Here is a 14,526-nt window from a genome sequence, read left to right as displayed (position 1 = left end):
AAAATGTTTTCTAGTAGAACAAATGTCTCTTATCAGAGGGCCCAAGTCTGGTGTCTTGATATCCTAACTGGTCAGTTAATTCATATAGCACTTTCATGTCTACTGGGATGGTGAACATGAGCTCTGTTGAAGGTTGATATCAAATAAGATTTCCATGGAGCTGATCATGTGCTGACTATTCAGCAGATGGAAATCCCTGGCTTTTAGCCCCGACACATGTGAGTGATTGCATGGGTAGGAGGAACTGTCCCCAAAAAAGCTTCTGGGATTGCCATAATAGGGAAAGTCAAGGCCAGATTAGTATCAGAGGGTCTGGATATCATTTTGATGCTTCCAACTCTGGGCTCCTCTTCCCAGGTGGAGGTTATGATGTGTTCAGTAAGCAGGTGACAGAGGTGAGATATAGACATCCTGAACCATGGAACATTCTTGAAAGGGCTCCAGAATGGATCCTTTCTCCTTCAGGGAGTAAAAACTGTTTTCACTTAATTCTATAATGTCAAAAACACACTCCTCCTTGTTTTCCATGAAATAATTGAACAAATCTCATGGTAATACATGTAGAAATATATTACTTATTTATCAAAATAAGCTGGTTTAGAAACAACATTTGTTTACTTGCTCCTTTGAGAAAAAGTCAGTAATTATACCTGCTATCCAGTATCTTGACTATTGGTTGGAGAGAGTGACTAAACATTTCCTCTCTACCTACTACTCAATTGCTTTTTGGATCATTGCTACAACCAGTTACAGTGGCTACAGTAGAAGCAGTGGCAGTGTCTTCAAGGGGTCCATTTTCTAATTTAAAGCAACCTGTTTTGTTTGTTGGGGAAACTGAAAAACATTTGATTTCTTAAAAACTGTAATGGAGGGGCTTTGGCTGTGACTCAGTGGTAGCGCACTTGCCTGGCATGTGTGAAGCACGGGTTCGATTCATAGCACCACATATAAATAGATAAAGGTCTATGAACAACTAAAAAAATATTAAAAAAACTGTAATGGAGTTTACATAGATTTACTAACTTTTGCCAGTGGACAATTTGCTATTCCCCTAGAGAGATTTGGACTGATGAGAGCAGGGGGAATAAATCTACTCAAAAAATTAAAAGAATTATAAACTTTCCTGTGAATTAAATTATCAGCCTGTATGTTTATACTTGAAACAACTGTAATACATTTCAATAGAAAAATCCATGTCTAAAATAGAATATGTACTTTCTTCTAGTCCATCACTTGTCAGAGTCTTAGAGTCAATTACCCAACTTCTGTGAACAGCTGAAACATAAAATCACTGCTTTTGTAAGAGTTAGAAGAAAGAGAGATTTAGTTTAGTTCTCTCATTATTTAAGTAAGGCAACCCAAACTGACACAAGTTAAATGACTTGCCCAAAGACAAACAATTCCTTTGTGGCAGTGTTGGGATTCAAACCTAGGAGTTCAAACTCAGTGCTCTCAACATGTCACCTGTTATATCTCACATGAGTATTAGTTCTAAAGGTTAGTGAATTAGATCACCAACTAAGCAGTACAATATTTAAGATGCTCTCCTTTGATAACATTCCCTCCCTTTCCCAGTCTTCCCTTGAAAGCACTGTGAATCTGCCTTTGTGAGAAGATAATAAAATAAAAACCAGCAGGCCCAATTAGCTGCAAAGCACTTACTCTGAAAAATTCTTTTGTTGAACCGGAGTCCAGGGTCCCATATGCAATTTCAGTCTGCTTAGCTAGGTCTTCAGCACTCTCTATGGGAGAAACCATTCTCTCCACAGTCAGGAAAGCAGCGAGATTGGCAGTATAGGAAGAAATTATGATCAGGGTGAAGAACCACCAAACCCCTCCAACAATGCGCCCGGAGAGTGATCTACAAAGTAAAACAAAAACAAATCCAGACCCAAAGGGGCCAGATCTCAGTTAAGAAATCCTTATCTTTATTTCTGGAAAGAGGAGTAGTTTCAGTACAGCTTATGGAGGAGGAAAGTAGATGATGTGAGAGAATTAACATCAGACAAAAGTCACATGTTAATGACAATACTACATGTCATGATAGCATATGATAGTGCACACAGAATGCTTTTCAGGACTGTACAGGTTTTGTTCTACTTTGTATCTTGAATATCCCTTAATGGTCCATATGTGGAAAGTTTGGTTAGTAGCCTGTGGTTTTCCTGAGAGGTGGTAGAACCTTTAAGGGGTGGGACCTATCTAGAGGAAGTTAGGTCACTAGGATTTGCCTTGAAGGGAATATTGGGATCCCAGTACACTTTTCTCTCTCTTGCTTCCCTGCCATCATGAGTTGGATGGGTTTCCTCTGCCACATGCTTCCCTCATGATATATTGCCTCACCACAGGCTCAAAGCAAAGTACCATGGACTTAAATCTCTGAAGTGATGAGTTAAAATAAACCTTTTCTCCTTTTAGGTTTTTTACCTCAGTAAATGCTATTAACATAGCTGACTAACACAGGATTTCTAAACAGGAATTTTTAATCACAAAAACATTTTTATTATCTCCCACTTACATGTAATAATTTAACCAATTGAGTTCTCTGTGAGCTTTATTAAGCACATCTACAGAATATGGCATTATTTAAAGCAAGTGTTTCTTGGCCTTGGTTGCACATTAGAATCATCTGGGATATTTAAAAAAATAACAGCCAAAAGAAAAAAAAAAGAAAGAAAAACTCATGCTCAGGTCTACTGGATATCAATTAAGTTAGAACCTGGGAAGTGGAATTCAGACACATGTATTTTTAAAATCTCCACTGGTGACTACAATGTGCAGCCAAGGTTGTGAACCACTGATGTAAGGCAACATCATAGGAGGAAGAGTCAAAAGACTTTCCATGTGTGAAGAGAAATGGGCAGCTACTAAGTTAGCACTATTCACTTTGAGTTTAATATATTTAATAAAGACATTATGATTTTGTGGAGTTGATCACCCATGAGGCAAGGAGCTGGATTGTAATGTTTATTGTTATTTCATATAAGTGTCTAGTGAGACTCAGGAGATCAAAACTCTTCCCTTTTACAAACTAAACCTTAGCCAGTGAAGGCAGGCCCCAAAATGATGCAGGAAAATGCCTGTACAATGGGGTGTGTGAGGCATTAAAACACTTGTTTCCTTTCCCCTCACCAAAATGCCCCCCAAAATGATTTTTTCCTGGCCTGCTTATTATTGGAATCATCCTCTGTGGGTCTTCAGAGGCTTTGATCAAAATGTAACACTTCAACAGTACCTATCAGTAGGAAATGTGACAGAAGAGAGGTAAATTCATAAGGGTATATTTTGTTCTTCAATATTCCTGTGCATTGGCACCAGCAGGGGCCTTTGTTAAGGTGCAGATTTATAACATCTGAGTGACCAAGAATCTGTATTTCTTAAGCATCTTGGGTTTCTGCAAAGAGATCTTCAGACTAAACAGAAACAAATGTTGTTAATCAGTTATTCTTGACTCCACCTGTACATCAGTATCATTTGGGGAGCTTGAGTCAAAACAGAACAAAAAATAACTTGTCTAGGCTCCATCCCAGACAAATTAAATCAGAATTCTAGGAGATGAGCCTAAGCAGCAGAACTTTATAAAATTTTTAAGGTGCAGCCAGGGTTGCCAGTTATGGTCCTACAGTATGAGTGCTACTCAGGAGAAGGACGTGGTATGTTAGGGGGGCAGCATGAGGGCAATGAATACTCAATGATGGGTAATGGATTCTATTTAGGAAACTGCATCTCCTTTGCAGTGTTGCTGATGGTTGGTTTGGTCCACAGAAATGAGAATCTGCTCCTTGGGTTTTATAAAATATTGCCACATCACCCCTAGGATAGTTCTGCTATGAGGCAGAACTCCATTCTTGTTAGGCTATGTTCTCCCATGCCAAGAAAAACTCATGGAAAGAGAATCCACTCTGTCATAAAGTCAAGAATAGGCAGAGTAGCCTGGCACATCTCCAGACTCTGTGGGAAGAGGGCAGTTCTGGATGGAGAGCTGACAAATCAAGCTCTTTTCTGTCTGTACTTTCATTTCACTACTTGGAAACAAATTCAAATTTCTGTGTCCCAAGATAACCTTTCTTTTTCAGGCTCTGGAAAATTCAGTTGTTTTAGATGCTACACTCCAGTCAAATACTTTTGGCAGGTGTTTTGATAAATAGTATTCTTTGCTACTAAACTATAGCAAACCTATTTTTTTTAGTCTCCAATTACCATTAGTCCCTGGAAGCCTAAAACAACCATTATTTCTTTATTTCAAAACACAATCACTTTTAGTTTTTCAGATGTGAAAATCTGCTTTGCAACAGATTTTCCTAACTAATAGTTATACTCTCTCAGGATTTTATCTGGGAAAATTTCTCTTTTAGTCAGAAGAGGTAAAAACACCTGGATGAGTCAAAAAAGAATGTGTCACACTTCCCAATGCTAAAAGTATATGTATAGTGTTTGAATTAGGAATTTAGACCTTTCATCTTCATTGTTGCCAGATACATTCAATTTATTCTGGACTGATGTGACTCTGGAAATAATTTTATTGTATAAAAGATTAATGCTTCAAGGTAGCATCCATAGTAATAGGGTAATAAAAGATGATAACAATAATTAGTGTTTATCGAGTATTTCCTATATGCCAGACTCTGTTCTAATTGCTTTATATATATCAAATTTTAAAATTGTCTATCCCTATGGTTAAGGGCTATTGTAAATATAAGCAAACAGAGGCATTTAGAGATAAACTGAGGCACACAGGGGAGAAGTAGGAAAAAAAAAACCATCTATACTTACATACTAGGGAGAAATGCCCAGAGTTTTATACTACAAAATACCTATATTTTGTATAAGAAAATTCCAGATGGTGTTTAAATCATAGAAGGTGCAATTTTCCTACAAACACTGAGAAATATATTTGTAGCAAAACTGAATATTGTTTGTTACCTATTGTTCATTTGGAATGGAACTGTGAATGTCAACCTTACATTGAATGATGTTTTTTTTTTTTTGCTGAGACCAAGGAGAGAACTGATTTTGGAGTAATTCCAGAATCACAGTTTGGTATGAAAAGAGGTATACTCTGCTGCTCAGAATACTAATGGTACTTTATGCATTGTCTATTTGAAATGTGGAGAAAATACAGTAATTTATTGAAATTACATTGTGCCATTTTATTGAGGCTAATGGACTGTGGCTATGTCTGTCTGATCTAAAATCAAGCCTGCACATCATAATCTGGTTATTTTGGCCACCTTAATATTGACTCAGATTATCATGTGGTTGATCTGAATGACTCAGCTGAGATTGGTTGTTGACATGACTGAAAATAAACCTAAATGCAAAATGGTCATTTTCATGTCATCTTGTCTACCTGGTATTGACTTTGGTAATTATGTGGGTAATATACAGCCAGTCCCTCCATATCCTCAGGTTCGTCATTCACAGACTCAACCAGCTGAAGATCAAAAATACTAAAAAAATTGCCTCTGTACTGAACGTGTACAGAATTTTTTCTTGTCATTATTCCCTAAGCAATAGAGTATAGCAACTATTTGCATACCATTTACATTATATTAGGTACTATGTAATCTAGTGATGATTTAAAGTATATGGGAGGATGTGCATAAGTAATATGAAAATACTATGCCACTTTGTATAAGAGACTTGAGCATCTGTGGGTTTCGGTATCCGTAGGGGATCCTGGAACCAATCCCTGGTACCAAGGGATGACTGTACTTATGTGCATGGAGATTTTGGGTGAGTATCCACATAGAAATGGTATAATAATTTTACAAACCTCAACAAGGAGCTTCTGTGGAATCAGAGTGGAATGTACAAGGTTACATTCAACATTATCCTCTGAAGACAGTAGTAACTTTGACAAAAGATTTGGCAGATTTTCTACCACTTTCTTCTTTTGTTTGACATGAATGCTTAAATGTTTTCACTAACAAAATGTGAAGGGGAAGCCACAGGGAAGAAGCTCCATAAGCATTTTTACATTTCCCCTTTCTCATTAGTGAAACTATAGCCACTTAAAACCACATTTCACATGGAGGCTATATAAAAAGTGACTGATGGGTCAACCCCATCACATTTTATAAAGGACCTATTAAAACAAGACAAGACTTTATAGTTGAGTTAAAAAGACCTGTCATTTTCCAATTCCTTTCTTTCCACTAATGTAGCTGCAAATGTTTAACATTCATTTCAAATAGTTTTGTTGCACAAGATAGATTTCAAGGTTAGCATAATGAAATGACTGTAAAATTCTGTACATTTAGTATATATAAATGTACCATAGGCGTATATAATGCCTTTTGAAAAAAATGTAAGAGGAGTTGTGAAGTTAATGAAAGTAAATTAGTAACAAAAGAAAATAGAATATAAAACATTGCAAAATATACATATCAGATAATATACAATGTTCTTGTTATCTGTAATTGTTAAGAAACTGGAGTTTGAGTTAGTAATAAAATGTGTTTTATGACATCTAACATGATAGTAAAAGTGAGCTATGTGCTCTAACCTTCCTCCTGTAAGTAAATTTTGTAATCTGCACTTTACTAGCTTTACAAGATGAAGAGCTGGAACTAAAAACTGCTTCTCCTTTGTACAAACTCTTTATCATTCTTTTTCCAAATATGTATCATTTCTACATTCCATTCAATGCTGGGTCTGTGACACATTTGTAAAAAATGTGCAGAATCACTCTTTGGCTCATAGTCTTCTCTGATAGAAATAAGTAACCATGTCCCAAAGACAGAAAGCTACAGCTTTCAGCCAGGAAAGTTGTGAAATAGTTCTAATAAAAATCCTGCTATTACATCACTAATTTATTGCCACATCACTACTGCTTTGAAGTGAATTTGCAGTAGGATGCAGAGAGTGGTGATATATCAGTGGAGGAAAGGATATTGCTTAAATGGGGCCAAAAAAATTCCTGTTGTCTTTGATCCCATTCATTATACACTTCATGTTATGTATTACTCTGCACATACTTTCCATTTTATTTTATTTTGTTTTCTAATATCTCCAGTGACATGTTTATTTTATAAGTGGTTCCTATTATAAGAGATGTTCTTATCTAATGGTCAAAGGTTCATTTTAAACATTGGCTCCTCTGAACCATACACATACTTGCAACCCCAGCACATTAACTATCAGCAGAACTTTGAAAATGACAGGAAAAGATTTGTTTCAGACATACTTTCCATTTTAAAGGAGACTATCTGTGGAGGATCTATGTATAACCTGAACAGATTTCCTGCCTACTTCTACAAATTAATATCTTGGAAACTCGATAGGACCTGGGCATGGTGACATATGCTTGTAATATCAGCAACTTGGGAGGCTGAGGCAGGAGGATTGCAAGTTTGAGGTCAGCCTCTGCAGTTTAGCAAGACACTTGACAACTTAGGGAGATACTTACTATTTGAAATATAAAAACGACTGAGGATGAAGCTCACTGGTAAAGCACCCCTGGGTTCAACTTCCCAGGAAAACAGCAAATAAAGAAAAAAAGAAAACTTAATGGGAAGTAATACTTCTATAAGAATCTGAATACAGTAATTAATCAGGTTCTAGTTAGTCTGTTCTTTCCATTTTTTTTTCCTGTAAAAACCTACCCCAACCCTCATCTCTTCAATATAGATAGCCCTCAGATGTCTCTGCAGCTCCACAGAAAGTCAGCAGGGGGAGTATTTACCTGGACTTGGACTCTGGACTGCTTAAGTGGTTCTATCAAAGTTTAACAAAGGGAATCAATTTCATATTTGAAAAATGCAACCTCCTGTCAATATCTGTAATGTATTGTGGAACAATACAATCAAATTATTTTCCAGGAGTATAATCCTTAATGAAGGATATTGGGGACCAAGAAGAAATGTTGCTGGTTATTTTTCATCAGAGACCTGCAATTTGATACTCACCAATATTTCACTTGTATTCCTGAGGAGTTTTAGGAACTCAATTAAAAATGCAATATTATGTTTTAGTACTTGTGGAACTAGAATGATTAGATGAAGCCAATTTAATAATAATGACAGGTAACATTTATAGAGTTCTTACATTGTGCTTTCCATTTTACTGATGAGGAACTGAAGCTTAGTAAGGTTTAGTAATTTGCTCCAGGTTACACAACTGCTAAGCAGATTGTGAATCTGCTGAAACTAACTTCACGCCCACATGCTTAACCACTATGCTCCTTCCATCTGGCTGCACTCACTGCCTATCTCTCTATCTCTTGCTCAGGGAAGAGGGTTACATTGAATCTGGTCACATCTTCTCCTGAGTGCCCCCAGCAAGTCAGTTTGTATGTGGATATAACCTCAGATTATTACATTGATTACTTTCTCTAAAGTTGACTCAGCCTCCAGCTTTATGTAGAACAAAATAATTTACTCTGACCAATTAGAGTAGTTCAAATATCAAACCTAATATTGATGCAGTCTCTTGAATCTCCTAAGTAACTGTCAATAACTTTATTTGATGGAAATGGAATGATGCCAGCATTTTTCCTCATGATGTCTTATTGCTGATTTTGCAGTCTTTTACTTCAAGTGAACACATGCTCAACAGTATTTTGAATGTTCTCTACCTACTTGCATTAACACTAGGGCAAAGGCAGAGTTTCTTCAGGGGCTGGGAGACTGGAAAACGGCTTTGAGCATGAGGGAAGGAATGGAACAAGCAATGTGCTTTCAGGTGCACAGTGGAAGGCAGTGTACTGTTGTGAAAATAATTGTACTGCCAGCTATTAGACCCTCCCTCCATGACTTTGGGTTCCATCATGGTCACGTCTTGTTTTTTTGAGGGGATAGGTACTGGGGATTGAACCTAGGGCACTCCACCCCTGAGTTACATCCTAGTCCTTTTTATTTATTTATTTATAAATTTGAGACAGGATCTTGCTAATTTGCTCAGGCTGGCCTTAAATTTGCAATCCTCTTGCCTCAGCCTCCTGAGTTACTGGGATTACAGGCGTGCACCACTGTACTCAGCTCCATCATGTCTTTTCTCTGGATACTAATCCTCTGTCTGTGATATGAGAAAAGCAGTGTGAAGTAGAAAGAGCAAGGGTTTTAGAATTGGAGCTAGGCTTGAATCTGGCTCTGCCATTAGCTGTGTGATCAGGTACATTATTTAATCTGTGTCACTTTCTTCAATTTAAAAATAAATACAATGTTCTCATCCTGTGGTAGTGTTTTGAGGATTTTGATCCAGATGATAATGTAGGTAAAGTGCCCATACACAATGGGAGTTCAGTGAAGGTTGTTGGTTTGTCCCTAGTAAATGGCAGGTGTTGGACTAATTTCTCTCTGACCTTTCTGCCTGCTCTAATACTTGTTAATTCTACTTTAAATGTGAATTGCTTCCATTTTGAGAAAAGTCAGAGTGTACAATGTATGCTCACATTCTGGGCTTTCTGGAGAGCCTGCATTCCAAATGTGACCATTAAATGGAAATAATGTATAATGCTGGTGTTTGCAGTCAAGGCAACCACAAATCTCAGAGTGCAACTATGTTATTATCAGGGATTTTAAAATCTGTTAATAGAGAAACACATTATAGTGGGCTTTGCTGTTATACAACTAAGCCCAAATATATAATCAATAGAGCTCTCAAGACAAGGAGAAACATGTTTCTTACTGGTATATAATAAATATAATAATATTTTATTAAAAAGCTTAAAGATATAATTTTTTGAAGGACACAAAAGACTATCAGAGGAGGGATCACCCATAAGGTAGAAAATATACAGCTTGTAAAGGTAATAATTTATCACTTGAAAGTACAATTAGGATAATACTTGTTACTTTAGACAAGTGTTATTCTGTAGGCTGTGTGCCCTATTGCTGGGCTGAGTTGTGACCAGCATTTAAAAAAATAGAAAATATGAGTGTGTGATACACTGTAAGGCTAATGTTTGTTGGAACTTTTGTTATATACATAAATGTGTATTGAGTCATGATGAAAAATTTCTTTTAAAAATCTGTTTTTAGTTGTTGATGGACTTTATTGTCTTTATTTTTATGTGGTGCTGAGGATTGAACCCAGTGCCTCACGCATGCTAGGTGAGCACGCTACCACTGAGCCACAACCCCAGCCCTGGAAAAATTTCTTATTGTGGGTTACCAGTCAAAAATTTTGAAAGCCATTGCCCTATATGACAATATGAGGAATGATATTAAAACTCTGTACCTTGAAAACAATATTTGATGTTTCAATTCTTCTACAAAATTAAAAAAAAAAACTGCTCCAACATGTCATTTTCAGGTCATCATCTTGGAATCTTGGAGTTATTGCTTAAACCAATATGCATAAATACTTCCAAAAATGGCTTTTGAAGAAACTTGTTTGAGCCAGGCATGGTGGTGCACACCTGTAATCCCAGCAGCTCGGGAGGCTGAAGCAGGAGGATTGAGAGTTCAAAGCCAGCCTCAGCAACCGCAAGGCACTAAGCAACTCAGTGAGACCCTGTATCTAAATAAAATAAAAAATAGGTCTGGGGATGTGGCTCAGTGGTTTATTGCCCCTGAGTTCAATCACTGGTACTAAAAAGAAAAGAAAAGAAAACAAAATCTGTTTGAGTATTATGCAGCACTCTAGTGAGGACAACACAAATTTAATTTTGAAAATTCACTTACAGAAACCAGTAAGATCTTCAACCTTGATGACTCTAGCATTGTCTCAAAACAGAGCACCAGCCATGTTAAAAGTATTTCAATTAGAGAATCATTCAGAAACTTTAGTCTCTTTCTTTTTTTGTACCAGAGATTGAATCCAGGGGTGCTTAACCACTTTTTCTTGAAGTGAATGTTTCAAAAAAATTTTAAAAAGAGAATATCAAGCCAAATGAACTCCCAGATAATATTGCAAAATGATACACATTCTGTAGACAAAAGGAATAGGAGGTGAAACAATTGGAGAATTTGACCAAGCAGATTGAGGGTGGCAGAAAATGTATGATTGGGATGTACGAGTTTTGGCCCACACAGGCTATTCAAAAAAGCTGCTTGAGAGGGTTACCAGTAAGTTTTACTGCCAAGCTTAATTTTTAATGTTTTGTGCTCTGAGTGGATAATCTCAAAAAGAAGTATGCTAGAAAAACTGGGTAAAGACCTTCTAAGTCTTTATATTCTAAACCAAATTCCCTATATTATAGTTGTTCCACATCCTTGTCACCACTTGATATTATTGTCTGTCTTTTTGATTGTAGCCATTCTGGAGGAGGTGTAAGGGATCTCATTGTGGTTTTAGTTTGCAGTTCCCTAATGACCAATGATATTGAGCATCTTTTCATTAACCATTTATGCATCTTCTTATGGGGATTGTCTTCTCAAATCTTTCATCCATTTTAAAAATTGGGTTGTCTTTTTTTATTGATTTGCAGCAGATTGCTATATGTTGTAGATATAATTCTTTTATCAGATATATGATTTGATAATAATTTCTTTCTGTGACTTGATTTTTCCTTTTATTAATGGTATCTTTTGAAATTTTTGGATTTTTATGAAATTTATTGAATTTTTAATCAACTGTGCTTTTTGGTCTCTATGTGAGAACTCTGTCCATTCCAAGGTCACACTGATTTACTTCTGTTTTCTTTGAGAAGTTTTATAGTTTTAGCTAGGAAACTTGGGTGAGATATGACAGTGGATAGTTCAAGGATATCTGAGAGCAAAATAAAAAGAAGACAGTGAAAAGGAAGGTGGAAAGGGTTTTAAAGAGAGCTCTATCTTGCGTACTTTGTCTAGATTCAATCTCTTGACAAATGAGAAAATGTTTTAGCTGAATTAATGAGGAAACCATGTCCATTTGATCAAGATTTAGTATTCACTTTATCTGAATAATATAAATATTAGTTGGCAAGGTTACCTTTATCTGGAGTTCAGATGTTTGCTATAACATGTGTATATAAATATGCAATACCATAGAAATGCATGACAGACATTCAAAGCAACACCAATGACACACTTCATGGACGCAAGCAAACACAATGGCTTGATGATAGTTTGTCACTGGATGGAATGTTAGAGGAAAGAAATCTGGAGTTGAGATGAATGAATACCAGATGCACATGAATGGAGTCTGGTCATAAAATGCAAGGGGGCGTTGGGTATGACATGGAAACAAACCTTGGAGAAATATCACATCCTTGCTGCATAAAGGCACCCAAGGAAAACCAAAGGCTGTTAAATATTCCAAATTCATTAGGAGGGTCAGGAGGGCTTTGTGGATCACGAGGTTCTTCATTGTTGTCTTCCAAGTGCCATTCATAAGGGCTGAATCTGCTGACTAGGAAAAGAACTACACTGACTCCAATGTAAGCGAAGACAATGCACATCCAGATTTCATAAGCCAGTGGGTCTAGAAATGAGAATACGCCTGGTTTTGATTTCTGAGGCTTCTTTATCATGATGGAGATGCCTAGGCTCATAAACGGCTTTGAAAAATCGATGACTTCTTCACGGACCAATGTTATTGTAAGTGGAGCAACAGCTATATCAGCTCTCTGAAAAACAAATATGTATATAACTTTTAGAGACAGTCTTTCATTCAGTCATTTGCCACCTAATATAATTATTTGGTGGAAACATAAAATCTTACATTGACACAACTAATTCACTTATCAATGCTTATGTTAGAAAAGTAATAGCATTTCATAAGTTTTAACTTGATGGTAAATTAAGGCATGGGAACTGGTCTGTTGTCCTGAGACATATTAGCTTAGATAACTAACTCCATTTTTCCCCTAATTTGTTTTTGCTACCTTGCAACTAAACTTGTATTCCCTTATGACCTATCCCTGTTTAACTCTTATTTTCTTATTTTAAATATTTTTTACAGTCTTATCTCCCTCAATTGACTAGAAACTTTTGTTGAGCAAGCAGAATAGACTATATTTATATTTGCTTTCCTTATGCCATGTGGAGCAACACAGGGTCATAGCATTCAGTTTAATTCTTGAGTGTTTGCTATGCTATATTATTCTTGAATTATTTTTTGACAGCATGTCTATTAAAACAGATTCTTTGAAAGCAGGGACTGAGTCTTCTATTTTTATATCTATCATTGCAACAGATTTTAAACTGAAAAACTGTAGATGTCTTAAAAAGTTGTTGATTTTTGAATATGATGTATGAAAACATGAAAGAACTCTTCATGGGCAATGACATGGATAAAACAGTTATTATAATACATATTAATTTATATACTGAGCTATATTTTATAATGATGAATATCAGTATTGCACTCACTTGTATCAGATCAATAAAATAAATGTCAGCAGTGCATTGCATAATTATCTCAGGCAAAAGTAAGCCACGTTTTTATATTAATCCCAGGAAAAGAGGCACTAGTAATTTCTGCACTTATTTCTCTTTTTTCCACAACTGTTCCTTTACAACAATAGTAGGTTTTAGTAATAAACCTGGCCTTAAAATGACACATGGAAAAAAAAGGCTTCCAATGAAGAAAAGGCTTGGAGATGATATATCAGATATAAAGTGAAAACATCAATTTTGATCAATTTTTTTCTATGATAAATATAGTATGTCCCCCTATGTACCAGAGGGGAGAGATGGGGAAAGAATGAAAAGCTCTGAGATAGAGTATGTGTTCAAAAAAGTGAAGTTTTACTGATTTGAATTATATATGGTAATTCAAATCAGTTGAGCAATAGTCCTTAATTTAAGGGAAAATGCAGATGATAAATAGCTAACTCATTTTGGGGTGATTACTTGGTATGACACTGTGCTAAGTACCTTATACATATCTTATTTACTTCTCACAGAAACCTTGAGCTTAGTATAATTAGCATTCCCATGTTAGAGATGGAGAAACTGAAATGCTGAACAGCTGGGATTAGAAACCTGCAGTTATCAACTCAGCAAAACCCCCTTAGGTTCATTCCAATGCATATTTGAATGCCTATTCTGTGTCAAGCACTGTTCTAGGTGCTGGGAATGGACCGGTGAACAAAGCAAACAAAACAGATTTAAAAAAATACTTACCTGCATGGAGGACATCCTACATCCTTTATATCCTAGTAGAAGTTTCAGAAAGCATGTGTTTATCAAAGCCAACAGCCTATTGACCATCTATCTTGTGGCTTGCCACCATTTCAAACTTACCTTTTCTGAAATTAAACCCATCACCTATGATCTCAAAGTAGATTCTTCTCTAAGTTTGTGAATGATGCTTATTTCAGACCTTTCTCACTTCCTAATTCTTATCAGTCTTACTGCCTCTGTGAATGATGTTGCTTCTTTCTTTATGCCACCTCAGTGTTCCTCTTCTCCTCAACATATTGCTGCAGCTTAATCCATTCCTTCTGTGAATTTCCATGTCATAGAAAGTAACATTCTTGCTAAGATTTAATCCACTTATTCCAGGCCTCTCATATTCTTCTGTCTTCTTTAAGCCTAGTTCCATCTATTATCTCTTTTACATCTTTAATTAATCCTTGTCCATTCATCTATCTCAGTGGTTCTCAAAATATGGTCCTTGGATTATAGCCAAAATTTTCACCTGGGAACTTGT

General features: G+C 36.2%; 1 protein-coding gene across 2 annotated transcripts in view; it reads right to left on the bottom strand.

Annotated features, from left to right (window-relative positions):
- Window positions 1-14,526, bottom strand: part of Gria3 (glutamate ionotropic receptor AMPA type subunit 3) — a 263,872-nt gene that overhangs the window by 48,216 nt on the left and 201,130 nt on the right. For both annotated transcript variants that reach the window (XM_027932362.3, XM_027932354.3), the window contains exons 11-12: window positions 12,120-12,496; window positions 1,663-1,861 (exon numbers count right to left, since the gene is read on the bottom strand). In XM_027932362.3, coding sequence (XP_027788163.2) covers window positions 1,663-1,861; window positions 12,120-12,496 — 576 coding nt within the window. The remainder of the gene's footprint in view (window positions 1-1,662; window positions 1,862-12,119; window positions 12,497-14,526) is intronic.

The sequence above is a fragment of the Marmota flaviventris genome, chromosome X (genome assembly GCF_047511675.1).
Source record: "Marmota flaviventris isolate mMarFla1 chromosome X, mMarFla1.hap1, whole genome shotgun sequence".
Lineage (NCBI taxonomy): Eukaryota > Metazoa > Chordata > Mammalia > Rodentia > Sciuridae > Marmota > Marmota flaviventris.
The sequence above is the reverse complement of the archived record's forward strand: the minus strand, read 5'-3'. Positions and strand labels throughout refer to the sequence as shown.